The 26,866-nt window shown below is 46.3% G+C and overlaps 2 protein-coding genes across 2 annotated transcripts in view; one reads left to right on the top strand and one right to left on the bottom strand.

The window, feature by feature from the left end:
- Window positions 1-2,267, bottom strand: part of Ttc7a (tetratricopeptide repeat domain 7A) — a 120,687-nt gene extending 118,420 nt beyond the window's left edge. Inside the window, exon 1 of the mRNA XM_070025536.1 lies at window positions 1,489-2,267. Coding sequence (XP_069881637.1) covers window positions 1,489-1,681 — 193 coding nt within the window. The 5' untranslated portion in view covers window positions 1,682-2,267. The remainder of the gene's footprint in view (window positions 1-1,488) is intronic.
- A 9,063-nt stretch (window positions 2,268-11,330) lies between these two features.
- Mcfd2 (multiple coagulation factor deficiency 2, ER cargo receptor complex subunit) lies at window positions 11,331-24,218 on the top strand. The gene is made up of 4 exons (XM_070025537.1): window positions 11,331-11,416; window positions 19,144-19,304; window positions 20,102-20,261; window positions 22,272-24,218. Exons 2-4 carry the CDS (start codon window positions 19,156-19,158, stop codon window positions 22,401-22,403), a joined length of 441 nt encoding a protein of 146 aa, XP_069881638.1. The 5' UTR covers window positions 11,331-11,416; window positions 19,144-19,155; the 3' UTR covers window positions 22,404-24,218.
- Window positions 24,219-26,866: the final 2,648 nt, after the last annotated feature.

Genomic DNA, 26,866 nt, shown 5'->3' with positions numbered 1-26,866 from the left:
GGGGCCAGTCAAATTCTGATTCCTTGAGACTTTTCCTTTTTCCTATAGTCTAACTCAGTCTAACTCATTCATGACTGCTTGTCAGTCACCTCTCCCATCCACTCCAGTCAGTCAGTAGGGGGTGAGGGTGGGGCGGCTCTGCAGCTCTGCATAGTGCATCTTTGAAAAGAAAGAGCACAAATGATTTTGAAGATGTACTTAGAAATCTGGGTTCTTGCCCATGTAATTGTAACCCCTCTGTACGGTATTTTCACAATAAAAAAAAAGAAAGAAATCTGGGTTCAAATCTTGTTTCTCTATCTTCTTGGCTGGATAATCCAGTTATTTAACTTCTTCCGTGGGCCTCAGTTTGCTTATCTACGTAGTAGGAAGGAGGGGACAAGAGTCCAGCTCTGGGGGTGGTTGCAAGGTGAAACAACTTGGATAAAGCCTTTAGGACACCAGAAGAAGCTGGGAATGTGGCTTTGTGGTAGAGTGCTTGCCTAGCATGCATAAATCCCTGGGTTCGATTCCTCAGCACCACATAAACAGAAAAGGTTGGACAGTGGCATTGTGGCTCAAGTGGTAGAATGCTAGCCTTGAGCCAAAGAAGCTCAGGGACCGCGTCCAGGCCCTAAGTTCAAACCCCAGCTCTGGCAAAAAAGAAAAAAAAATCTAAAACACCGTAAGAGAGTACACAAGTTTTAGCTAGTACTATTACTATTATTATCTCCCCCACAGAACCTTCCCTAGCATGAGTGGTCTTTAAAAACTCTTCATATCTGTATTTATTCCTTCAGCTGAGGTCCTGGGCACACGGAGGGCACTCAGGGAGGCTTTCCAGGCTGAGAGGAAAGTACCAGGAACAAGATCATAGGCCAGAGACTGGGCGGGGTGTTCCCACCACCCCACTAGGGTGCTTTCCCGCCCCAGCACAAGGGCCCAGCCCAGCCAAACCAGCCCTACCGCTAAAGCCACAGTCAGCTAGGGCTGGATGGGGCCCCATCCCACCACAGATGAGAAACTGAGGCTTGCCAGGCCTCTTCCCCACTTCACCACCCCGATGCTAGACAAACCCGCACTCATCTGCTGTGGGTGGAGCTGTTTTCAACTTTATTTGGTGGAAAAGAAGAGGGGCAAGCAGGAACCGACACAGTCTCCACCTGAGGATTTGGGAAAGGCAGAGTTCCCTCGTCCATTCACTAATCTGATACCGGCCGATACCCCCATTTCACGATACACGGGGTTACCCACAGGGTACTAAAGGGCAGAGAGCAAAGTCGTTTGTTTCTTTCCTCCAGGAACTCAACTTGCATGTGATTTTTCTCCCCCCTGCTGCGGGCAGTAGGGCCTTCCTGGTGGCCCTGGCTTGCTCCGGGGCCGGGCGCTGCAGGGAGGGTAGTGCCCGGCGCCGGCCGGCTCCCGAAAGTCGAGGCGCGCTTCCTGGAGGAGGCGGTGCTTTTCGCGCGCGAGCAGCCGGAGACCCAACCCCTGCCCTCCCTCACTCACCGGTGTCCAGAGAGGTGAACCTGGCGCTCGGGCTGCCTCGTCGGTTGCCTCCGCTGCCGCCGCTCCCGGGCATGCCCAGCGACTGCAGCTGCCGGACCAGCTCGGGCACGCGGTCCCAGTGGCCCTCGGCGCGGCAGCGCTCCAGCTCGCTTTCCACCTTCAGGTGGGAGCCGTGCGCGCCCTTCGCAGCCATCTTCGCGCGGGCGTTGTCATGGGAGGGGCGGCTGAGAAGTGGAGACCCGGTCGGGGGCGGCGTCCTGGCTGGGGCGCAGACGCGGGCGGGGTAGACGGAGGTGCAGACGGCAACTGAGGTCGAGGTGGCAGGGGGGCCCCAGGTGGCGGCCGTCGGGCAGCAGCCGCAGCAGCTTCCAGTGCACCGCCCGGGACCTCCGGGCTGGGACTCCGGCTTCTCGGCCCCACCGCGTCCAAAAGCAGTCTCCGCCTCTGTTGCAGCACCTCCTGGCGCTGCTGCCGCCGCCGCTGCTGCAGCTGCTGCCACCACCCCCGCCCCAGGCCTGGGCGTCGCCCGCCGCGGACCCGCCCCTGGATCCGGCTCCACCCCCCAGGGGGCGTGGCGAGGCTCCGGCGAGCCGGGCGCGGGGGCGGCCAGCGCGGCCACAGCAGCCAAGCGCGCGACGGGCGCTCACGGCCGCCCCGGCGCCCGCCCCCAGCCGCCGGCGGCGAGTCGGAGCTCACTTTAATCCTGCGCCGAGCCCGGGCGCCGGGGGGCGTCTCGCTCCGGACCCCCTCGCCATCCCATCGGGGCTCTTGGCCTGGAAGACCTCCGCCCCACGACCTGGCTTTGTGTGGTGGCCCCGTCACCGCTGCTGCCCACGGCACGTCACAAATCCGGGGAGAGGCTGGCGGCTCCGCGCCCGGACTCCGAAAACGAGCTCCCCCCGCCCCGGAGCCGACCTGCCGCGCGCCGCGCCCGCCGGGCCCGGGCCCCCGTGGAACGCGCGGGCCTGGCGCGCCCCCGCCGCGGGGACCCGCGAGCCTGCCCGGCGGTGCCGCTGCCCCCCTCGACGCGGGACCCCCCCGACCCGGAGAGTTTTTGATCTTCTCACCTGCGGGGTTTCCTCTGTCCACCTTGACCCCCCTCTACCTGCCGGCTGCTTGAATCCTTCTTGCTCGAGTTTCTTCTCCAACTTTGACATTTGCTGATTTCTACACCGTGGGGCGGAGAGGGGGGTCTGGAGGCTGACCGGAGGTGCCCGCAAGACTCAGCGGGGTTCACCCTCGCGAGCTCTGGGGTGCCCCCAAGTTCGAAGGGTCAAGGGGCGGGGCCTAAGGGGAGGGGGGCCAGAGCCTCCCTCGCCGCGGAGACCATCGGGCCTGAGCTGGGCCATTGGAGGCCCGTCGATGAAGAAATCACCGCAAGGTCAGCAAAGAAAGAAAGAAAACAAACAAAAACCCCTCACAGCACAAGTCGTTTGGCCCGGACCAGATTCTACGAGACGGCCAGGTCGGAACAAGCTTTTCAGCACAAGCCTTCTTGTACTTAAAAGTTTAGCAAGGGACCATTCATTTCCGCTTGCGGGTGTCACCAGCACCACCTGCCTTGCAGGCTTGGGAGTGACATTTTCCGTATCCAGAAACTCGCTGCTTCATGCTGTGGAACAAAGTGTCAAGCAGAGATGAGACGCCTGGTACCTAGCCCAACTATCACTCCTCACTACCTAACCCCGGGTCCATTGTTCGCCAAGTGCAGCCCTTTTTCTTGGTTGGCAGGGGGAATGTTTTTGCTAAGAACATCAGAAATCTACTCTGAACCCTATCCCACCCCCTCCACCCCCCCACCAGGGATCAGGAAGAAGATGAAGAACAAAATTGGGATAGCTTTGGCAATTGGAATTCAGAGACTCGTTACATCATAGGCCTATAAACCCCTCCCGGCCTGTCCACTCTTGTCAGGCTAGCTTTGTTACTCTCTGGCTGCCCTTAGAGATTACCCAAACCTGGAGGCATTTGGAGAGAGAGGTTGGATGATGGTAGCCTAAGGATACACTGTGATTTGCCTCTAGTCTGGCGTTTCTGAGAAAGTCAGCCTTGAGGCAGGAGTGCAGAGCAGGGTGGATAGCAAAGAGTGTTTTTGACAGAAATAAGGAAACCTCTTTTCTCTCCAGTCCTTTGCCAATCCCTCTCCAGGAGGCAGAACACTAGAAAACTTAGCAGAAGGAACTGTTGTTTATTTCTTTGACTACCAGGTCAGCAATGTGTGTAGAAATGGAGGTGAGCTCAGCAGTTTTTCTTCAGAGACATAATCAACATTTTTGCAAGGGAATGAGAGACTGAGAACAGAAACAAAAAACAGCTATGATTTTATTAGTAATATTTGCTAATAGAAAAGGCAAATAGAAAGTGTGGTGGTATTTTTTTAAATCACCTGAAATCTCCAAGATTAGTGTTTAGGACAAATTGATAAAGACTGCTTTTGCACACCACCTCACCAGATTCTACCAAAATAACAATGATAAACTACGGTGAATTTATTGCTGACTATGGAGAGGAAGAGCCTTGGCCTTGCCAGTGTTAGCTGTGTTCCAGAGGAAGTTAATTCACTTGCTGAGAACTGTCTATTTCTAGCAAATAACAAAGATTGTACAGCACAATGGACCATCTGATTTAAAGCAGACCTCCAAACTGAGTCTGTGGAAGACTTAATTTCTTCCCCTAGACAAAGTGGGGAGGCCTTTGTCCTAGACCAAGAGAAAAGCTGTGTTGTTACTGATCTTGATGATTCTCCTGAAGTTAAAGGCTTGGTGAGACCTACATATAACTTGAGGAAGTCATTAAAGCTATTTGAATTCACAAAAAGTTTGTGTTTATATTCCTAGGTAAAAGGTTACTAAGGGCTCAAGTCAAGAAATGACATGAAAATTTCAGAAACTAGCTGGGCGCTAGTGGCTCACGCCTGTAATCCTAGCTACTCAGGAGGCTGAGATCTGAGGATCGTGGTTCAAAGCCAGCCCGGGCAGGAGAGACCATAAGACTCCTATCTCCAATAAACCATTAGAAAACTGGAAGTGGCACTGTAGCTCAAGTGGTAGCGCTCTCACCTTGAGCTGAAGAGCTGAGAAACAGCGCCCAGGTCCAGAGTTCAAGTCCCACAACTGAAAAAAAAAATTCAGAAACTTTGGGACCCACCCACCAATAAGAACCAGGTATCTTCATTGTTTGTCTTTGTTGGCCAAGAACATTTTTGCATATTTGGTTGTTAGTGGTGAAGGATTTTCCTCCATAAGATAAATTTTGTCTTTCTTTTGATTATTGATAACTTCTGCATGGAACTCTTTGGCCTTCTCTGAGCTAAAGGAGCCAGCAGATTTAACTAACCAGCCTGAGAACTCACCTCTTTTATAGGACACAAGAAAAGTCCATCTCTCATACGGGATAAGCATAGACTTAACAGAGCACTTAAGGGCCCTTGGTTTTCTGGTTGATCACTTTTGAAAAGTAGGAGTGCACCTCAATAAACTCTAAGGCATAGCAATCCTATGTTCATTTTCCTCGGAGAAGACAGAAGTATTGATTGTTCTGATACAAAGAGAGACATCAGCATGTATCTACAATTGTAAAACACTGAAACTTCAAAAATAGAAATAGTGTCTGAGTTTTCTACTTAAGGAGGCAGAAAAAGATGATTTTTTTTGGGGGGGGGCCGGTCGTGGGGCCTGAACTCTGGGCCTGGACGCTGTCCCTCAGCTCTTCAGCTCAAGACTAGCGCTCTACCACTTGAGCCACAGTACCACTTCCGGCTTTTTTTCTTTTTGCTTATGTGGTGCTGAGGAATCGAACCCAGGGCCTCATGCATGCAAGGCAAGCACTCTACCACCGAGCCACCGTCCCAACCCAGAAAAAGATGATTTTGCTGATATTATTATTGTACCCATATCAATATCAAGTTTATAAGGTTGTCCTTTAATTTCTAGTGAAATGGTTTCTTGTGAATATAAGGGTAAAATGGAAAATTGAACACCTTCATTGATGATTTGCCTTTTCCCACTTTTGTTTCTTGGTTCTAGGGCTTTTCAAAATAATAAGGTTTTAGGAGGTCTCACCTTACCAAGGGGCTCTTTCCCATTCCAGTTTCTGTTTGTATAATAAATCCTCTATAAGATCTTTCATAAAAAGAGAAGCGAATCAGCATATATCTGCCTCAGGATCTACTCAACACTCTAGTTAAGGGGCTTGGTTGCCAGGTACCAAAGGGCTGCTGGCCCTGAGAGCTTTCAATTTCTCTTGACCAAGAACTGAACCAGAGCATAATCTGAAGAAGGTAGAGGATGGCCTTCAAAAAGACTATGAGCAGCATCTATTGCTTTTTTATTTTATTTTATTTTGGGGGGGTCCGGTCGTGGGGCCTGAATTCTGGGCCTGGGCGCTGTCCCTCAGTTCTTCAGCTCAAGGCTAGCGCTCTACCACTTGAGCCACAGCGCCACTTTCGGCTTTTTTTTCTTTTTGCTTATGTGGTGCTGGGGAATCGAACCCAGGGCCTCATGCACGCAAGGCAAGCGCTCTACCACTGAGCCACCTTCCCAGCCCTCTATTGCTTTTTTAAACCCCTTTGGTTTCATATACAAGTTAAGATCTTAAGTCTTTGGGACGGGGATGGGGGATGTTTTTTGTTGAACTTTTTACCTCTGAAGCTCTTATTCACATATGAATTGACTGATGAACACCTGGCCTCTCAGGATCCCTAAAACAATTGCACATTCCTTCTCAGTATTCTATTTTATCTAGACCCTGAAGAGTCTTTGACAATGGCTCTCAGCAACACATCAACTAGAGCTTAATCCTGCCTTGGAGCTTTGTTTTTTTCTGTTCAGGAAGCTTGCCTTAAAAAGGCAAGGAGGGTTTGGGAAGGTGGCTCAGTGGTAGAGTGGTAGAGTGCCTTGCATGCATGAGGCCCTGGGTTCGATTCCTCAGCACCACATAAGCAGGAAAAAAAAATGGAAGTGGCACTATGGCTTAAGTGGTAGAGCACTAGCCTTGAGCTGAAGAGCTGAGGGACAGTGTCCAGGCCTAGAGTTCAGGCCCCATGACCAACCAAAAAAAAAAAAAATAAATAAAAAGGCAAGGAAGCACTAGGCACCTGGCTGCCCAGAAGGAAAAGGTAGTGCTCCAGACAGAGAGGGAACAGAAAGAAGAGGAGGAGACATAGAATGAGAGAGTAGAAATGGTATGTTTGAGTATGATAAAAGAGGCTCTAAAAGATAGTGTGAAATTGCTTACATTTTATTTTGCTTTGGCCAAAGACTCTGTTAAAGAAGTTCAGAATCTGGTTTATTTGGATACTTCCTCATGCTATTTTTTTTCTTTTTCTTTCTTTCTTTCTTTGCCAGTCCCTGGGCTTGAATTCTGGGCCTAGGCATTGTCCCTGAGCCTCTTTTTTTTTTTTTTTTTTTGTCAGTTGTAGGGCTTGAACTCTGGGCTGGACATTGTCCCTGAGCTTTTCAGCGCAAGGCATGCTCTACCACTTAAGCCACAGCTCTACTTCCTGTTTTCTGGTGGTTAATTGGAGATAAGAGTCACATGGATCTTCTTGCTCAGGCTGGCTTTGAACCATGATCCTTAGATCTCAACTTCCTGAGTAGCTAGGATTACAGGTAAATGTTACCAGCACCTGACCCTGAGCCCTTCTTTGCTCAAGGCTAATGCTCTACTACTGAGGCACAGTGCCACTTCCAGCTTCTGAGTAGTTTATTGAGATAAAAGACTCATAGACTTTCCTGCCCTAGCTGTCTTCAAGCTTCAATTTTCAGATCTCAGCCTCCTGACTGGCACCTGTCTTAATTTTTTTTTTAAGTAGACCCTTTGTTGTTTGATATAGTATCTATAGCTGAAGGAGTGGGAAAGAGAGGCAATTCTCACCTAGACCTTTTCCAGCTAGCACCCTGATGAATTTGTCATTCTTATCAGAAGCACGGTTTGAACTATACTCTCCCAAAACAAAAGTCTGAGGAAAGGTCTCATAAAATTTGACCAAAGATAAAAGTTAGAGATTGGCTCATGGGGACCTATACTTGTTCTCTTTTCTGAAAGTGTTCCCTTTATAGATACATAACAAAAAATGACAAGGCTGGACATAGATAAGTAGTAATATTGTTAGAAATAAGGCTAGCCTTCCAAAAAGGAAAGATTTTTCAAATATGGCCAGGTAACTATAGGGTTTCTAAAATAGTTTTCTTATTTTTAGGATACAAACTACTTAGTAATAAGGGTGTAATAAAAAGAAAAATTGAAAAACTGAGTGGAGTGCTGCCCCACTTTAATCCCAGTACTTGGGAGGCTGAGGCAGAAAGATCATAAGTGTAAAGCCAGACTAGGCTACTCACTAGTGAGTAAAAAAGAAAAAGAAGGGAAAAAATGAAGAAAAAGAAAAAAAAAAGGTACTTGTAACCAATTGCAAGCCTACATCTCTGAATCTTTCAGAGAGAGAGACAGAGAGAGGGACAGAGAGAGAGAGAAAGAGAGAGAGAGAGAGAGAGCCCCAAGGCCTCGGAAGAAAGCTTAATCTACAATGTCCAAGAAGTCTATATTGAATCTAGGTGGGCTGCCACAGTTGAATGTTGACACTCTAAAAATATCAAGACAACTTTGTGATAATTTAAAGTGGGGTTTTCTGCTCGCACAAGAAGGGAAAACACTACCTTGGGAGAATCATAAAAGTATCTAAAATTGGAATGGCAACCCAGGAATATTTCTGGAGTGTTGAATCTATTTTAAGGCCACTCTTCCAAAGACAATGCTTAATTAGGATTAAGCAAGAATTATCTGGTAGTTTAAGAGTGTTGGATAGGACAAAGTAAAGGCTTTGAGGGTTTCTAAGGATTTTAGAGCGTCAACTTTTGTTCAATGCTGTCCACTAAAAACCTGCACACTTCTTTAAATGGTTTCTTCCTTAAAATTCTACAAGAAAACACTGAAATTATTTACAACATTCATCTCAGGCAAAAGTTTTCTACAATAGTAAAGCCATGTCAATGTTAACAGTGAGCTGTTTGAGTATCATGGAGTGTTTCCATTCTTGTGTGCTGATGCAGATATTTTTCATGTTGCTACAACATCCTTCTCTTCCCCATGAAATTATTATTATTGTTATATTGTTGTTGTTGTCCCAGTATCTGAGTTTGAACTCATGTTCTCACTTGTCTTTTTTATTCATATATAGGCACTCTGCCACTTGAGCTGAGCCACCTGTTTGGCTTTCTTGCTGGTTAATTAGAGATAAAGTTGCTCAATTTCAGCTCAGACTGGCTTCAAACCACAATCCTCAGGTCTCAGCCTCTTGAGTATCTAGGATTACAAGCGTGAGCCACTGAGGGCCCTCCTTCAAATCACTCTTGTGACTGTAAGTAGTGAGACTTCACATGCTCTAAGCCTCCCAGAAGTAGAACAACAAGCCTGGTGAGATGCCCTCTCATGTTCTCTTTTGGCCTTTTCTTTCATACTTGCCATTTAGAGTCACCCAGAGGCCTGTTTCCATCACATACTAGATTGCCAAGCAGAGCTCTGCTTTTCATGATACCTCATCTTGCTGTTGCCCTAAAAATCCTAAATTTGAGCATGAGTTTAACATTTGCCACACCGTTAGCAGTGGCCTTATCTACTCAGATCACTTATGTGAAGCATCCCAAGATGATAAACTGTCTTTCCAGTCTTACCTAGTCACTTGATCCTTATGCTCAGAAATCAACTTTTACGTATTACCATGATTATTGGCTCATAGAATTTTCTGGCTCATGCTAGCTTATGTCTTACTTCACTAGTAGTACAGAATGAACCTTCTTAGAATGTTGACATTAAAACTCTGCCAGATCTGGCTGATCAGTCTTTCCCTTTGAAATCTGCCAGGAAAACTACATGTAATCATTAGATTGAGAGCTAAAGTGCTACACAAGGCAAATTTCAGAATCTTGACTCTTATTTATACAGTGCAGACACTCAGTAATTATTATGTTAATTTTAGAATCTCAGAGTGTCTTATGTTTTACCAGGCCTGGGAGGTGAGAGAGGTGAGTAGTGTTTTTATGTTTTGGTTGTTTTTTTTTTTAATCCTCAACTATTCACTTCATGACTGAGACACCAACACATTTTCCGCCCTCATCTATTCTGCTTCTTGGGGTTTCAGGTGACTCCTGATTTTCTTCAGTGGCTTTTATGTTCTCTTGTAATGGTTCCTCTTTAGAGCACAGCCCATAATATCTCCTTGTTCTCTGTCTGGCTATTGACAACCTGAGGGAGAGAAGTGCTCACAAGTGCTTTTATTTATTTATTTATTTGCTTGTTTATTTATTTATTGTCAGTTGTGGGGCTTGAACTCTGGGCCTGGGCTCTGTCCCTGAGCTCTTCAGCTCAAAATGAACGTTCTACCATTTGAGCCACAACAGCACTTCTAGTTTTCTGGTGGTGAATTGGAGATAAGAGTCTCACCAACTTTCCTTGCCTTAGCTGGCTTTGAACTCTGATTTTCAGATCTCCGCCTCCTGAGTAGCTAGGATTACAGGCGAGAGCCACCAGCACCCAGAAGCTCCTACCTTATTTTTTAGCACACCTTTGCTGGTCCCCGTTAAGTTTCACCACACTCTGAAACCAGTTTTAATTGTCTGGCTTCTTTGGTGATAGCAGCTAGAGGCCATAAAATGTAGCTTTGTTCTATCTGCTTTTCAATTCTTGTCTCTCTTTTAAAAGTATTTTTGCTCTGTATTTGGGTATTGGTGGCTTGTGTTTGTAATCCCAGCAACTTGGGAGGATACAAATGGGAGGATTGAATTTTGAGGCCAGCCAGGGCAGAAAAGTTCATGGCATCTCTTTTCAACCTACAGCTGAGTACAGCGGTGCATATCTATCATCCTGAGACTGAGAAGTCTATGAGTCTGTCTCCACAGAGGCAAGCTGGACTTGGTGGCTCCTGTCTATGAACCAGTAGTATCAAAAGCCTAAAGTAGGTAGTTTGTGGCTTAGGCATGTACCTTTGTGCTCTGCTTTGTGCAAGTTATTGTGGAGATGTCTTGCAAACTTTGCAGCCCAGGCTGACCTCCAACCCCGATGCTCTAGATAGCTTCCTAAATAACTAGGATTATAGGCACCCAACTAGATATGCCCCCTCCCCTTTGTTTTTTAAAGTACTAGGGGAACTCTGTTAAATAGGCTCTCTACTACCTAAGCCATGCTACCAACCCTGAAACACATTCTTACAGAGCAAAGTCATAAGAGGATTGCACAGGTATGTCTGTTTGGTTTTGGAAGTACTTGGTCTACTCTCAAATGACTAAAATAACAACTTCACACACTGCACAGGACAAGTGGCACTATAGGTCGCCCAATAATATCTGGTTGGGGCTTAGCGAATGGGTATGGAGGCTGATGAGGCTTGTGGAAAGGAGCAAGCAGAAGCTTGGGAGTAGGCCAATCTGGAAAACACAGGATCCAAGGCTGCCACCAGTGTCTTCAGAGAAGAGTTAGGGTTCCTATCCCTTTCTTCGCAACGCAAAGTCACAGACCAAGAGACCCGCAAAGCTGAGTGGAGGAAGAGTGGGCAGCCAACTTCCCCGGTCCACCCTATCCTATCCTATCCAACCTATCCTATCCCATCCATCCCATCCCATCTGCTAGCATATGCTGACACCAAACCAGGCTCTGGAGGATTCGGAGGTTGCAATGGCTCCACGCTAGCTGGGGCGGGGAGTCGCCCTCGGGAGGCGGGTAGACTCACGTATGCAGGGTGTTCCACGTGGACTTCAGGGCCTAGGGGCGGGGCCAGCGGCGCCAAGGGGCGGGGCCAGCGGCGCCAAGGGGCGGGAGGAAGGCAGTGGGCCTGCGCGGCTGGTCCGACAGAGTGGGCGGGCCAAGAGAGAGCGTCCTGAGGACGGGGGCTGGTTAGGCTCAAGCCAAAGGGCTTCGCGTGTGAGGCTGGGACCGTGAGGTAAGTGAACTCACGAGCCGCGACTCAGTCGTGCTTCGCAGGGCCGGACCCCCGGGACCAGGGGCTCCGTTCAGGGGCTGGAGTGGCCGGTCGGAGGACTTGGCCCCCGGGCGGTCACGGGAAGCTGAGCGGCTGGGGGCCGGGCCTGTCCCCCGGGATGGAAGCCTGTGTTCCCGCCCTGGGGCTGGGGAGCCAGACTGGACCGGGCGGGTGGATCTCATCCCCTTGGCCGGCGGCTCCTGGGACCTCCAGGTCCTGGCTTTGGGGAAGCTCTGGCCATATTCTATCTGAAAGCTTGTGGACCTGAGGCGTTGCTCTCTGTGTGCCTCGGTTTCCTCATTTGCCTTTGGGGGGGTGGGGGGGCACTCGGGTACTGTCGGAGCCCGCGGCCGGATGGCTAGGCTGAGCCGGTCTGAGCGGCAAGGAGGAAAGCCGATTTCCCCGCCCTGAGTATGGCACCACCGTCCATGCAGCTGCCCAGACAGACACCTACCTGGGCGTCGTTCTCACCTTCACCCTTTTACCTGCCCACTTTGAATCCATCCAAAACGATGTTGCTTTTCCAGGCCACCTCTCCCCCCTCGCTGCTCATCTGGATTACTTCAGTGGCCTCCTGCCCTGGATGCCCCTTTTGTATCCTTCTAGATCCTCCCCAGTTTGTTCTAGGAGAGCTAGAGCCATGGTCTTAAAAACAGAAGTTTCACATGTCCCTTGTCTCTTCCCCCATTCTCTTCCCCTTCTGTGAATTCCCGTTACTTTTTCAAGCTCTGGCACAGAACTTGCAAGACCCTTTGTGATCTCTCCTCTGTACTTTATACAAGACGCTTCCATCTTCAGCTGTATCGAATCTTTTTATTCCTAGATGAATCTGAGTCCCTTCTGGACGTGGGGATTTATTTTCTCTGCTTGAAGCACTATCCTTTGGTAGAAATGTGCTTCATGGTTTATTATAGGTATGAATTGAGGCTTATCTGTTACCCTCGGAGGTGTCTTATTAGTGGTCTTCCCTTTCCACCAAGTTGTAGCATCTGTGTGAGAGGAGTTTACCTGGATCACAATCCTACCCTTAGTACCTCTGTGATCCTGCACTTTGGGTGATTCCAGGCTGTTAGTATGTTATTAAATTGAGTGTAAGTGAAGTATCACTGCACTTTTGGGCTTCTCAAATGCACAAACAGATCAAACAAGTAAATGCTGGCCTTTTCAGAATCAATTCTCAACCCTCAGCCCATGTAGAGGTTTCCCTGGTCTAAGAACATTTTTTTTTTTCTCCTTTAGTCCAAGACTATGGCAGTGGTAAATGGGGAAAGTACAGTTCAGAGTTTTCTTTGACATTGGCTGTAGGTACAGGATGTCTGAAGCTCCTGCGATATATCTTGCAGGATGCTGGTGAATGTGGCTGATTTGAGTGTACATTCTTAACTAAGGGCCCCTGGCCTGAGAGAAAAGTTGCCAGCAGCTGCTAGGGGGAAGGCTGACTCTAACTCTCCTGTACTGATAAAAGTAATGACTCAATGAGAAGGAAGGGCAGCCCAGGCCAAAGCAGAGGGTGAGAGGGCTCCAAAGGGAAACGCCAGCTTTGATGGTATTAGATGTGATAAGAAAAACAGATCTAGGTTCCAAGACCCATTGCTGTAGACCATATTACCCTAACACAGGGTGTTGACCCTCAGAGAAGGGGGAAAGAAAAGCAGGAAAGAACATTATGTGACCATATGTTAAGGTTAAATGTGCATGAGAAGCTACAGATTGAGGTCAGAGAAAGGAATATGTGGCATTGACTAGGTGCCATTTGAAATGGGCCTAGAATAAATAGACAGATGGTACCAGTTTCAGCAAAGGCTATAGAACAGGAAGGAGCTGCTGGAGTAGTGTGGGGCACTTCAGGAGGCCCACTAACAGTGGCAGACTGCTGACAGTGGTCCACACCTCCCTCCCAGGACTGAGATTGCTCCTTGGGATAGATGTCAAGGCATAGTTTGGGTTCTGAAATCTCTTGGCAGAAATCTCTCTTCTTGTGGATTATTCTTCAGCTGGCCTTTATAATTTCTTCAAGGCCAGGAATTTAGAAGTACTGGGATTTATCTTGCAGGCTTTGTGCCCATGGCCTTGAACCAAGTAGTTGATGTGGATGATGTAACTTGTTCTTTGGACAGAATGGAGTCGTTTGTTTCCTTTTGACTGTGAACAGTCCAATTTGTTAGGTGGCAGTCAGATTCCTTATTGCTCTACAGTACTTGGGGACTTACTTCATTTATAGGTTTAGATTTGGCTCTTGTCATGTTTCAGTGGTTAGAAACCTGCCAGTGTGTGTGTGTGTGTGTGTGTGTGTGTGTGTGTGTGTGTGTGTGTGTGTGTGTGTGTGTGTGTGTGTGTGTGTGTGTGTGTGTGTGTGTGTGTGTGTGTGTGTCAGTAGTGTTGCCTGAACTCTGGGCCTGGGCGCTGTCCCTCAGCTCTTCAGCTCAAGGCTAGTGCTCTACCGCTTGAGCCACGACACCACTTCTGGCCTTTTCTGCTTATGTGGTGCTAAGGAATTGAACACAGGACCTCATGCATGAAAGGCAAGCACTCTACCACTGAGCCACCTTCCCAGCCTGTGGTCCTTGGCTTTTTTGCTGTCTCCTAAAGAAGGGATAATTTAGATCTACATGTGTGTGCGTGCCAGTCCTGGGGCTTGAACTCAGGCCTTGGACTCCGTCCCTCAGGTTTTTCTTTTTAAATTTTTAATTATTATTATAAAGATGATATGCAGAGGGGTTACAGTTACATAAGTCAGGTAAAGAGTACACTTCTTTTTGGACAATACCACCCTTGCTGTCTCCCAGTGTTTCCTGTTTGTTTTTTTCCCCTCTCAAGAATGATTCTCTACCACTTGATGCACAGATCTATTTCTGGCTTTTTCAGGGTGGTTAATTGGAGATAAGAGTCTCACAGGCGCAGTGGCTCATGCCTATATTCGTAGCTACTCAGGAGGCTGAGATCTGAAGATCACAGTTCAAAGCCAGCCCAGGCAGGAAAGTCCCAGCCCAGGCAGGAAAGTCCATGAGACTCTGATCTCCAATAAACTACTCAAAAAAGTTGGAAGTGGCACTGTGGCTCAAGTGGTAGAGCTCTAACTTTGAGTAAAATAAGCTCAGGGATGGTGCTCAGATCCAGAGTTCAAGACCCAGGATCAGGGGGAAAAAAAAAAAAGTTTTACAAACTTGCCTGCCAAGGTTGACTTCAAACTGCAATCCTCAGAGCTCAGCTTCTTGTGTAGCTAGGATTACAGGCGTGAGCCACCAGTGTCCTACATGTAAGTTTTGCCAGAAAGGAAAAAGCCACATGGTTCAGGCAGAAAAGAGTTTATTGGCCTGGGAGAGCACTGACGACCCACAGGAGACAGAGGGGAAGGAAAAAGAGAAAGAGCAGGGGACTCCTGTTGAGCTAGATTATATAGGGACAAGGCAGGAGGCGGGCCACAGCAGATGTGGAAGTGATCTCAGAGCTTGGGGAACTTCTCACTGTTGGAAGGAGGTGTGACCTGGTGGCTTACAAATGACCTTTTCTGATGAGGAAGTGACCTCAGAGTCTGGGGTCCTTTGTGGCCTCAGTCAGGTGATTGCTGGTTTGGGGCAGGTGAAGAGGTAGGGGGAAGGGCTGTTCTCTCAGGCATACCTAACCCTACACTTCTTATATTGGTAGTTCTTTGGTTGTTTTTTGGTGTTATCTGGACAGAACTCAGCTCCCCCGCCCTCCCTCCTCTGTATGTATCCAGTCTGGGGTTAGAGTAAAAGGTACCATGGATCATTGATCAACCAGCTCAGCTGTTTGTTTGATAGACAGGCCAAAGTCCTATTCTTAGTTACATTGACATGGATACTTCACAACCTATCTGTGGTAACCCTTCAGACCTCTAATGACCATGACCCACCGGCTGAGAAACACAGTCTCTGTTCCAAGCATATACCTTTTTCTGGGAATGTCTTCTTATAGCCAGTCTAACAAGAAACACCAATATGTAATCAGGCTGTTTTCAAGAATTTGTTCACAGCTATCATCCACTGTGAACAGAAGCCTTCCTCCCCTCCCCCCCCACCTCCCTCAATACTGGAGATTTATCACAGAACTCAACCCTTGCTAGGCAGGTGCTCTACTATTCAAGCCATGCCTCCAAACATCCTTTTGTTGTTGTTGTTTTTTTCTAGATGAGGTCTTGCCTGGACTGGTCTGAGCTGTGATTCTTCCTATGTGCCTGCTTTGTTTGGAATGACAGCTATGTACCATATGCACCTAGCCATTGGTTAAGATGGAGTTTCACAATCTTTTATGCCAGGATTGGCCTCAAAACCCAATCCCCCATTCTCTGCCTCCAAAGTAGTTAGGATTACAGGCTTTAGCCACTGCATCCAGCTGACAAGAGCCTTCTAAAGTGACCAAATGGCAAGAACACCTAAGTTAGACTTAGGCAGGCCTACTAGAAGTCAGGTGTGGCGATTCATGCTTGTAAATTCAAACACTTGAAAGGCTTGGGTAAGAGGCTACCTTGACCCTACTTAGTTAGTGGCTGCCTCAAAACAAAACTAAAAGAGGGCTTAGCAAAGAAAGAGACAATGGCCATAAATGAGTCTGAAAGGCTGTAGAGGAGCCAGACCTCTTCTCTGATTTCTCCTGTCCTAGAACTCCAAGATGTGGGCTCAGAACAAGTTGTTCTACTCAATCATTACCTAATGAATTCACTGCTAGAGTAACTTGAGAGTTTGTTTTATGGTAGTAGCTACAGTGGCCGCAGCCTTGTCCGGGTCTGGATACTTTTATGTGGAAAAACTGAAAGTATGGTTTGCTGCTCCTGGATTATTTTCTAGAGATAAGAGTTAACTGGAAACTTTCTTATCCATGTAGTGTTAGAACAGAATTATGGGAGCAATTACTTTAAATACATTATTTTATTATTATTATTATTGTTGTTGTTGTTGTTGCTAGTCCTGGGCTTGAACTCAGGGCCTTGGAACTGTCCCTGAAGCCTTTTCTGCTTTTCCACTTTACCACTTGAGGCACAACTCTGCTTTTTTTTTTTTTTTTCTTTTGTAATTAATTGGAGATTAGAGCCTCACTGACTTTCCTGCATGGGCTGGCTTTGAACCACAATCCTCAGATCTCCTGAGTAGCTAGGATTATAGATGTAAGCCACTGGTGCCTGGCCTTAAATACAGATTTATAAATACAAATGGTCTTGATAGGTATTTCAAACCAATAAAAAAGTAAAACTGAGGCTGGGAATGTGGCTTAGTCATAGAGTGCTTGCCTAGCATGCATGAAGCCCTGGGTTTGATTCCTCAGCACCACATAAACAGGAAGAGCTGGAAATGGCACTGTAGCTCAAGTGAAAGAGTACTAGCCTTGAGCAAAAGAGGCTCAGAAGCCCAGACTCTGTGTTCAAGCCCCAGGACTGGCAAAAACAAAAAAAAACTAAGATCACAACCACTTCTAGTCTCATGATTCAGCAGACATTAGTAACAGTTTTTAATCATATGTGTGTGAGACATATATACCTATTTTTTTTTATTTATTTTTTATTTTTTAATTTTTGGTCTGGTCATGGGGCCTGAACTCTGGGCCTGGGCGCTGTCCCTTAGCTCTTCAGCTCAAGGCTAGCACTCTACTACTTGAGCCACAGCGCCACTTCCGGCTCTTTTTTTTTTTTCTGCTTATGTGGTGCTGAGGAATCAAACCCAGGGCCTCATGCATGCAAGGCAAGCACTCTACCACGGAGCCACTTTCCCAGCCCAACCTATTTTTATTTTTACAAAAGTGAATTATTATTACAGATTTTTGTAGTTTGCTCTTTCTCATTTAATCTATATTGAGCATCTTTTCCTGTGCAGTCTTGCATTATGCAGATTGCACTATGATGTTGCTGCTCAGTGGTAATGCTAGATTCTGTTTTCTAGCACCCCAAGAATAATGCATCCAAGTGGCTTTTCTTTTTAGGGGGAGATCCATAGGGGAATGAGCAAAATGGGTTTGGGAAATTTTTCTAAATATTATAGAGTGATATACTCTGAGTCCTTTTATTTTTGTTAATAACAACAACAACAAAGGCTTGAACTCAGGACCTCAAGCTATCACTTGACTTTTTCAGCTTTTTCCAGGCTGGTTGATGCTCTACCACTTGAACTATACCTTCACTTCTGGCTCTTTGCTGCTTAATTGGGGATAAGAATCTCACAGAACTGCTAGTCACAGCCTCCTAAGTAGCTAGGATTATAGGCTTGAGCTACTGGAGCATGACTTCACGGTCCTTTTAGGATAGATATGGAGCTACAACACCTCTGCTTTTAGCCCTAGGTATAGCTTCTGAGATCTGCTCTGAGTGTAGCTGAGGGTAACCTAATGTAGCACTCTTAAGAGTGGGGCTAGGACTGGGAAGGTGGCTCAGTAGTAGAGTGCTTGCCTTGCATGCATGACACCCTGGGTTTGATTCCTCACACACCACATAAGCAGAAAAAGCCAGAAGTGGTGCTGTGGCTCAAGTGGTAGAGCGCTAGCCTTGAGCTGAAGAGCTGAGGGACAGCGCCCAGGCCCAGAGTTCAGACCCCATGGCCGACAAAAAAAAAGAGTAGGGCCAGTTCCTTATACTTACCTGTACTGTTCATGGGTTTGGGCCCAGTTGCTGTTGAACCCCCCAGGAATTGCTGGCCCTTGTTACCCAACAGATTCTGGGAAGTGAATGTTAGATCAGATGTCTACTTAATTTCTATATTTGAGTCTCCTGCTGTCCTTCCCCTTCCTCTTTCTGGACAGTCTAAACCCCAGGAAGGACCAAGTCTTCCAGTTAAACCAACACTTCTTGAAGGAAGAATGCCAGAGGAATGCTGTGGAATAAAGTACTCACTGCCTTCAAGGGGCTTGCCCTGTGGATCATTATTCCGAGTCTTGTGACACCCTAGGAGGACTTGATAGTATCCTAATTTCTCAGTGACTTTCCTTCCCAATGCTGTTTCCCCATGGTAAACTTTCTGCCTTCCCAGCCCCAGAAGGTAGATGAGGAAGGAGTTGATGTCTTCTTCTAGGGTTTACTGCTGCAGAGGTTGGTCTGTCATACTGCTTCTCCAGTCCCTCAGAGTGCCTTTTTTGATCTGCTACACTTCTCTCCTTCTCCACAGAGCTGCCAAAGGAGTCAGTGGAGAGCCAAGCTCTGATCTCATCTCCCAGTCATACATCATTAATTGCGCCTCCTTGTTCTCAGGAAATGGTAGCTCCTCCGAGTGTCCAGTATGACATGTCCACCTTTGTATCCTCCTACTGTTCTCAGCTACAACAGAGAGACATGAAACCATGTACATTTCCCACTTGCTGTTACCATTCCCTCAGTTTCCCTACCCTTGCACATCTTTCCAGTCTTAGCGGAACATCACCATATCTGTCAGCCGTCTCTGGTTCAGGGACATTTCCCTGAACTCCCCAGAGTGCTTTCTTGAATCTACCTCACTCTTTACTTTCGGTCCTTCTCCAGCAGAGTAGAAATCTTCCCTCCCCATTCAAATGATAGGGACCTGGGTGACCCAATTATCCCATAGTTTTGTGCAGACCTAGATGTGGGCCCAGTTTGATATGTGTCACACACACACACACACACCCCTTGCTTTACTGCCTGCCTGGGTGATCAGAAGGGTACTTTGTTAAGTCTTGGAAGAAATCTAAGCTCTAGACCTCTGCCTTCATCTTCTTTGTTCCCCAACTCCCAGGTACCGGTGACCATGAGATCGCTGCAGCTGCTCAGAGTCCCTTTCCTGTGTGGCCTGCTCTGGGCCTTTTGTGGGCCATGTACCAGGGCTCAGGAGCCTGGGGTTGGTGTCCCCCATCCTGGCAGCGTGGGCCTGGATAAGAACACAGTGCATGACCAAGAGTACGTATTCAGCGGGGACAGGGGTCTGGGAATCTGCATCACCTACAGCTGCAGGCAGAAATAAGGGCATACTCAGTCCTCTCCATTACTCCTGTTTATGTGGTCCTTGGACGTGTTTCACGATGACATTCACTCCTAAGAGCCTCGTTGTCAGGTATTCTTCGTTCTTATATCACAAGTGGAGGATCCTGAGGTTCTGATAGGATAAATTATTTGTCTGAATTCAGTCTTTGTCTTTCACCCCACCAGATAGACACATGTACAGTTAGGCATACTCACAGATATAGTAGAAGTGGCCTTAATCCAGATTATAATGAAAGGTTTCTTGACAAGGTATTGACAAGACCTTTTTGTTGTTGTTGTTGGTTTGGGGCTGGAACTCAAAGCCTGAGCTTTTTTCACTCAGGGCTAGTGCTCTACTGCTTTGAGCCACAGTGATACATTTTAAGTGCTAAATTCAAGCACTAACACAGTCATAGTTTCTGTCTTTAGCTGGTAAGTCTCCCACATGAACTTGTTTTCCTGAAATTGTTTTTTTTTCTTCAATCTTTTACAATTGCTGGCCTAACAGCAATACAGTAAAATTCTAATAACGAAGAGGAAAGCAAATGAACAAACACCCTAACCTGCCAGTGAAACAAATGAATTGGTTAGCATTGGTCCCTCTCCCTTCATGGCTCTGTTTATACGTGTCACCCTTGAGTGTGGTTTGCCAGGGTTCTTTAAGTTGGATGAAATTGATCTTGGAACTTTTAGCATCCTTACAGTTTTGGCATAATCTGGCTGTTGGTTTTTAGGCATATCATGGAGCATCTAGAAGGTGTCATCAACAAACCAGAGGCGGAGATGTCCCCACAAGAACTGCAGCTTCATTATTTTAAAATGCATGATTATGATGGCAATAATTTGCTTGACGGCTTAGAGCTCTCCACAGCCATCACGCATGTCCATAAGGAGGTAGGTCAGGTAGTGGTTTGTTGGGCAGATCTGGGAAAACCTTTGGTGGTTTGTTCCTGTCTTGATGACATGTTCTTATTTTGTGTCTCAGTTGTGCTGCTTTCTGCTTTCCGCTCACTACTTTGTCATGCTGCTTCTTGTTCACTCTCCTTTCCCTCAGGGTGAGCTGCCAAGCCAAAGCCCCAGGGCCAGGCACATGTATTTTCAGTGCTTTAGTATTTCTGCCATACACCAGAATCTGAGAGCCAAGACCTGGAAAGACATGATCCCTTTTCAATGCAGAGCAGGGGAAATAGAAGCTATTTTATTTGAGAAGAACAGCAAACCCGAGGACCTTGGCAATAGTTTTGGTTTGTGTCATACATGTCAGTTAGAGATCTTGCCAGCTCTTAGGGGCAAGCACCTTTATTGCTTCTGTATTCATGATGAAAAAACTAAAATCCTTAACCTTATTCCTCCAGATTTAATGCCATCTCAGGTGATAAAGGTGTGATCACATTAGCTGCCAGGAGTGCAGGTTGAAGTTTGCTGTGAGGGCGCCAGCAGTTTTGCCTGGGAGAAGGACATTTTTGTGGGTGGATCCTGTGCTGTGGGAGGCAGACTGATGGAGAGGAGAGAGAGGAGTTGGGGTCCAGCAATCCTGGCTGGTGAGGATGGTGATGGCATAAAGAAGAAACAGGGAATATGGGAGAGGTGGTGAAGGAAGAACCAGCCAAGAGGGTGAATGGCTAAGCTGCTGTAGTGAGCTTTGCTATACCTGCTTCTGAAGCAGGATAATAGTTTCAGAGATCATGACAGGTTCTACTGTTTGGCAATGCCTATTTCCTCTTGTTCGGCTCTCAAGATGTCACCCAATATTTCACTGTTTTCACTTTACGAGACAAACAGTGCATTAAGCTGAGCTTGGGGGGGGGGCATTGGGTGGTGGGCTTTTCTCTAGCATGGGTGGTGTATTGCTCATAGAATCTGAACCTCAGTTCAGTGTAAGTCTATAATGAACATGAAATATTTTTACAACTTGAAATGAACAAATTATCTGTCTTCTGTCTGTCTGTCTGTCTATCTATCATTTTTGTAGTGCTCGTCATGGTACTAGGTTTGGGCACTGTCCCTAAGCATTTTTTTGCTCAAGGCTAGCAATCTATCACACGAGCCATAGCTTCACTTCCTACTTATTGGTGGTTAATTGGAAATAAGAGTCTCACAGACTTTCCTGCCTTTGCTTTGAACCAAGATCCTTAGATTTCAGCCTCCCGAGTAGCAAGGATTACAGCCATGAGCCTCTGATGCCTGGCTACAAATAGTTTTGTTTTAATTTTGCTGGTTCTGGGTCTTGAACTCAGGGCCTGGGCATTGTCCCTGGCTTCTTTTGCTCAAGGCTAATGCTCTACCACAGCTCTATTTCCAGCAGACTTTCCTGCCCGGAATTGTAATCCTCAGATCTCATTCTCTGGAGTAGCTATGATTACAGGTACAAGCCCCAGTGCCTGACTCAAATAGTATTTTTTAAACAAACCAACAAGGGCCTGCTTTGATTGCATCTTTTAGCTGGGAAGTATAATTTCTATATTGGATTATTATAAATTATTCTGTATCTAATTTATATATCTAATTTGTTTATTCTTAGAAGTAGCCATGTGTTATGTTAAAAAGTGTGGTTTTATTTTTATTTATTTATTTTTTTATATCAGTTATGGGGCTTGAACTATGGGCTTGGGTGCTGTCCCAAGTTGTCTTCAGCTCAAGGCTAGTGCTCTGCCACTTGAGCCACAGTGCTACTTCTGGTTTTTCTGGTGGCTAATTAGAGATAAGAGTCTAACAAACTTTCCTGCCTGGGATGGCTTTGAACTGTGATCCTCAGAACTCAGCCTCCAGAGTAGCTAGGATTATAGGTGGGAGCCACCAGCACCTGGCTTAAAAAGCTTTTTGACATGTATAAGCATGGATATTTTGGATGTTAGCTACTTCTTCCAGTCATGTGCAACTCATCATTGTCTAATTTATTTGTAGGAGGGGAGTGAGCAGGCACCACCAATGAGCGAAGATGAACTAATCAACATAATAGATGGTGTTTTGAGAGACGATGACAAAAATAATGATGGCTACATTGACTATGCTGAATTTGCAAAATCTCTGCAGTAGGTGTTATTTGGCCATCTCCTAGTTAGATGCAAATGTGACCCATGATAATGTGATTGAACACTTCTGATAATGCAAAAGAAAGCATTTCCAACTACTGCTACAAAATTTTGGTAAAATCAGGTAATGATCTGTTACACTGGGGTGAAAAGGAGAAAACAAGAGAAGTAAAAGAGGAGAAATTCGGGACATGCTGTAGTCCCTAAGTGCTGTCAAAAGTCATATTGGACAAGGGCTTGATGAAAGAATTCTTTTCAAAGAGTGTTGGATAATTGGAGCCAAGCTCAGGAATTTGACTGAGAATACCACTTGTTTCTTGATTTCAGTTCATGCTACCTAAAAAGTAAGACACTAATTAAGTTTTGCCAAATGGACAGGCTTTTCAGTAACAATCGAAGGACGGAGTTAATGCCAGATGTTTCTCCTGGCAGGTCGTGCCTCCTTAGGTAAATGTGGTCAGTGTTTTATGAGGATATCTTGGCTGCATGGTGGGTTAGTTGCTCTAGACAAGTCGCTCTGTTTAGGCTGTATCAAAGTCACAGCCTAAAAAAAGAATGTTAAATATTGAGTTCATCTGGCTACACTAAGATTCTGTATCTTCTGGCATTTTGAAAATATTAGCTGGCCCAAGTGATTAATCTCTTTCAGATTTTCAGTATTTTATACAACTACTTACCTTCTATTGTCTTCAGCCTAGGAGACTTTGAATTTAAAAATGCTCTCGTCAGTAGCAAATATTCTAGCTTTGTTAATATTTGTACTTTGCTTTTGTTTCCAGTTTCCTTTTTGGAATTTAAGAACTATTAGTACTGTAAGGACTTGGCACAACAGGTTTTTTTGTGTGTGTGTGTGTTTGTGTGTGTGTGTGTGTGTTTTTTTGGTCGGCTGTGGAGCTTGAACTCTGGGTCTGGGTGCTGCCCCTCAGTTCTTCAGCTCAAGGCTAGTGCTCTACCACTTGAGCCATAGCGTTACTTCTGGTTTTCTGGTGGTTTATTGGAGATGAGTCTCACGGAGTTTCCTGACCGGGCTGGCTTTGAACCGCGATCCTCAGATCTCAGCTTTCTAAGTAGCTAGGATTACAGACATGAGCCATTGGCACCCAGCAACACAACGGCTTTGAACTAGCAGCTGGCCCAACCTAAGTGATGAGTAAAAAGCTCATCTACCACACATGGAGACTTAACTTGATTCAAGTTCTATTTTCAAGGAAAGTTGTTTGAATTACCTCTGAATTACATGCATTCTTTCATTCCAAGAAAGACTAGAAAACCCCTAATTAAAACCCCTCAAAGAGTGAATCTTGGTAGTGTTTGAAAGTGAGAAGAAGCCACGCATTGTAATTTAGTTTGCTGGCCACGATAGATGTGCTGTGATAGCAAATTACCAAAGTGGAGCTTGAAAGAGGAAAAGAATTTGCTGTAAGATGTATAGAGACTTATTTTCTTTATTAAACTATTCTTGTGGACTGGGAGCGTGGTTTAGTGGTAGAGTGCCTTGCATGCATGAAGCCCTGTGTTTGATTCCTCAATACCACATAAACAGAAAAAGCTGGAAGTGGTGCTGTGGCTCAAGTGGTAGAATGCTAGCCTTGAGCAACAGAAGCTCAGGGACAGTGCCCACGCCCTGAGTTCAGGACTGGCCAAAAACAAAAAACCAAAAACCAAAAAACCTATTCTTGGGGGAGGGAAGGGATAATGGGAGAACAACAAGGGAAAGGTTAACAATGCTCGACAAGAAATGTAGTCATCGCCTTACTCGTAATTGTAACCCCTCTGTATAGCATCTTTACAATAAAATAAAATTAAAAAAAATAAAAAAGTTTTATTTAAAAAAAAAAAACTATTCTTGTAAGAAACATATTTGTAAAAATCGTTTCCCCTGTCCAGTATCTGTGCGATCAAAGCTGACTTGTAAACTATTCTTATACTGTCTCATTATTTTGAAAGATTTATATAATGTATTCTGGATGTCTAACTAATAAAGCTGATGGAAAAAAGGAAACGGTTGATTTTGTCTAGGCTTTTTCTCGCAGCATGTGAAGAGCTGACTCGTTTAATACAGATGTTACAGGCTTTGTCACTGTCCTTGGCTATATTTCTGCAGCCTTTTTGCAGGGCAGCTTCTCAATATTCAGACACTTTCTCTTTTTAAGCTTTTTTTTTTTTCCTTCTGAGTGAAATCATTTTTGAATCTCTCTTTTCCAGCCAAATTTAGAGTATGACAGCATTCTCTCGTCTGGGAGAATACAGAGTGTTTTTCCTTTGAGTCTGGTAACTTTCTTTGCCAGAAAATTCAAGTAGATAGCATGATTGGAAACATCTCAGGCCCAAGCACAAAAGCACAGTCTCCCTGCCATTCTTGGAATGACACTTCGTTTTGCCTGTTGAAAAGGAAATTTGGGTTGCCTTTTGGTTTGTTGGTTTTTTGTTTTTTATTCTCCCAAGGTCCTTGAACTTTGTACTGGTCCTTCCTATTTCCAGATCTTCCCATGTGGGATGGGAGTGAGGGAGGTAGCTGAGAGAAGAGAAACAAGTTTCTCAGGATAGAATCATCCCCATTAAAACAGGCAAGATAGAACCCCTTTCTTCCTAGCTGGCTGTCCTGTGAGCCTGCCCTTCCTCATGAAAATTCCCCTGCTGGGAGAGGGGTCAGACATAAGCACAGTTTGTCTCCCTGCACACAGCACATACCCTCCATTGCCTGTGCAGTGGTGCAGGGCTCCAGCCTCACCACCTGCTTCAATGAATGTGCATTCAGTGGGCTTATCTTTTACAAGGAGATACTGTGCCCAAAGGGGGGATGGGAAACCTGATGTTACTAAGGAGCATGAGCTCTGGACTCTGGCCTGCCTGCCTGGAAATCCTGGACTTTCTGCTCCTTGCCTGTGAAGTCCCTAAACTTTAATTTCTCACCTAAAAGAAAATCACTAATAACAAGGTGCACCTGGTGCAGGGTTGTATGGAGCAGGTGCTAACTGCTTAGTTACCTGTGTCCCAGTTACCAGAGGAGAGCTGCTTTTTCACTGAAGAGAGGAAATGCAGACTGTTATGGCTTCTCTTGGGAGAATTAAAGAATTGAAGGGTCTCCTCCATAAATTCTTCCATATAAAGAGGGTGGGAGAGGGACTGGGAAGGTGGCTTAGTGTTAGAGTGCTTGCCTTGCGTGCATGAAGCCCTGGGTCCGATTCCTCAGCACCGTATAAGCAAAGAAAGAAAAAAGCCAGAAGTGCACTGTGGCTCAAGTGGTAGAGCTCTAGCCTTGAGCTGAAGAGCTGAGGGACAGCGCCCAGGCCCAGAGTTCAGGCCCCACAACTGGACCCAAAGAAAAAAAAAAAAAGAGGGTTGGAGCCAGTGAGTGCTCTGGGGAGAAGCTCAAGGTCCTGTCAGGTGCAGTCAGGAAAGATAGTATTGATAGATAAATCTGACCAAAGGAGACCCTATCTCTATTCATTTGTCCCCTGACAGGACAGGTAGCTTCCCTGGGCCATCTTCAACTAATCCTCTTTTTTTTGTTGTTGTTGTTGTTGGTCATGAGGCTTGAACCCTGGGCCTGGGCACTGTCCCTGAGCTCTTCAGCTCAAGGCTAGTACTCTACCACTTGAGCCACAGCACCACTTCCAGCTTTTTCTGTTTATGTGGTGCTGAGGAATTGAACCCAGGGCCTCATGCATATGAGGCAAGCACTCTACCACTGAGCCACATTTCCAGCTCCAACAGCTAACCCTTTTGAAGATGGGGAAACAGACCCTCCCACAGTGCCTTTAGTACACAGAACGCCCTAGGCCACCAGCAGCAGTAGCACCTTTGTCCTCTCATTAGAAAGATCTAGAAAAAAGGAGAAGGTGGGGTGCCAGAGAATGTGTGGGACCATGGAGCCGGAGACCATTCGTGATAGCTGCTTCCACATTTGCTTTTTTGTATTTGTTTTGAATTTTCAGTGACCGCTATTCCCCAGTGGCGTTGTGGACAGGTTTAAGATGGATTTTTTTTCAAGACAATGACAAAAACAAGATGACAAAGTAAGGACATCTGTATCTCAAGTTGTAGAAATCCCTCAAGAGCAACAACTCCCTCCCCCATCTTCAATATTCCCAGCCGTGAGGGGGGACAGTGAGGCATCGAAGGGAGGCAAGTTCTTTTGCCCTCAAAAACTGAGCCACCCTATGCTCATACGCCAAGGCAGGTGGACATGAAATGGGGAGCCCATGGCAGGAGTTTTCTTGGAAGCCATGTAAAAGGGGGAGCTCACCCATTGCTCTGACTGTTGCATCCCAGCTTCTCAGAACACCAAATCTGCCCTGAAGGAGTTGAACCAGGGGAGGTCTTGGCTTTGAAAACCAAGTAGAGGGAAGTGGGGCTGAGGATCTATGGGGAAAAGAAACAAAAAAACAAAAGCCAGAACTACATGTGACCAATGGCTCCACCAGGCCAGTGGCTAGGTTTATGTGCCCTGGAAATGTGGTCAGA

The sequence above is a fragment of the Dipodomys merriami genome, unplaced genomic scaffold (genome assembly GCF_024711535.1).
Source record: "Dipodomys merriami isolate MVZ:Mamm:240054 unplaced genomic scaffold, mDipMer1.0.p SCAF_17, whole genome shotgun sequence".
Classification (NCBI taxonomy): domain Eukaryota; kingdom Metazoa; phylum Chordata; class Mammalia; order Rodentia; family Heteromyidae; genus Dipodomys; species Dipodomys merriami.
Note: the sequence above shows the minus strand (reverse complement) of the source record. Positions and strands in the feature narration are given on the sequence as shown.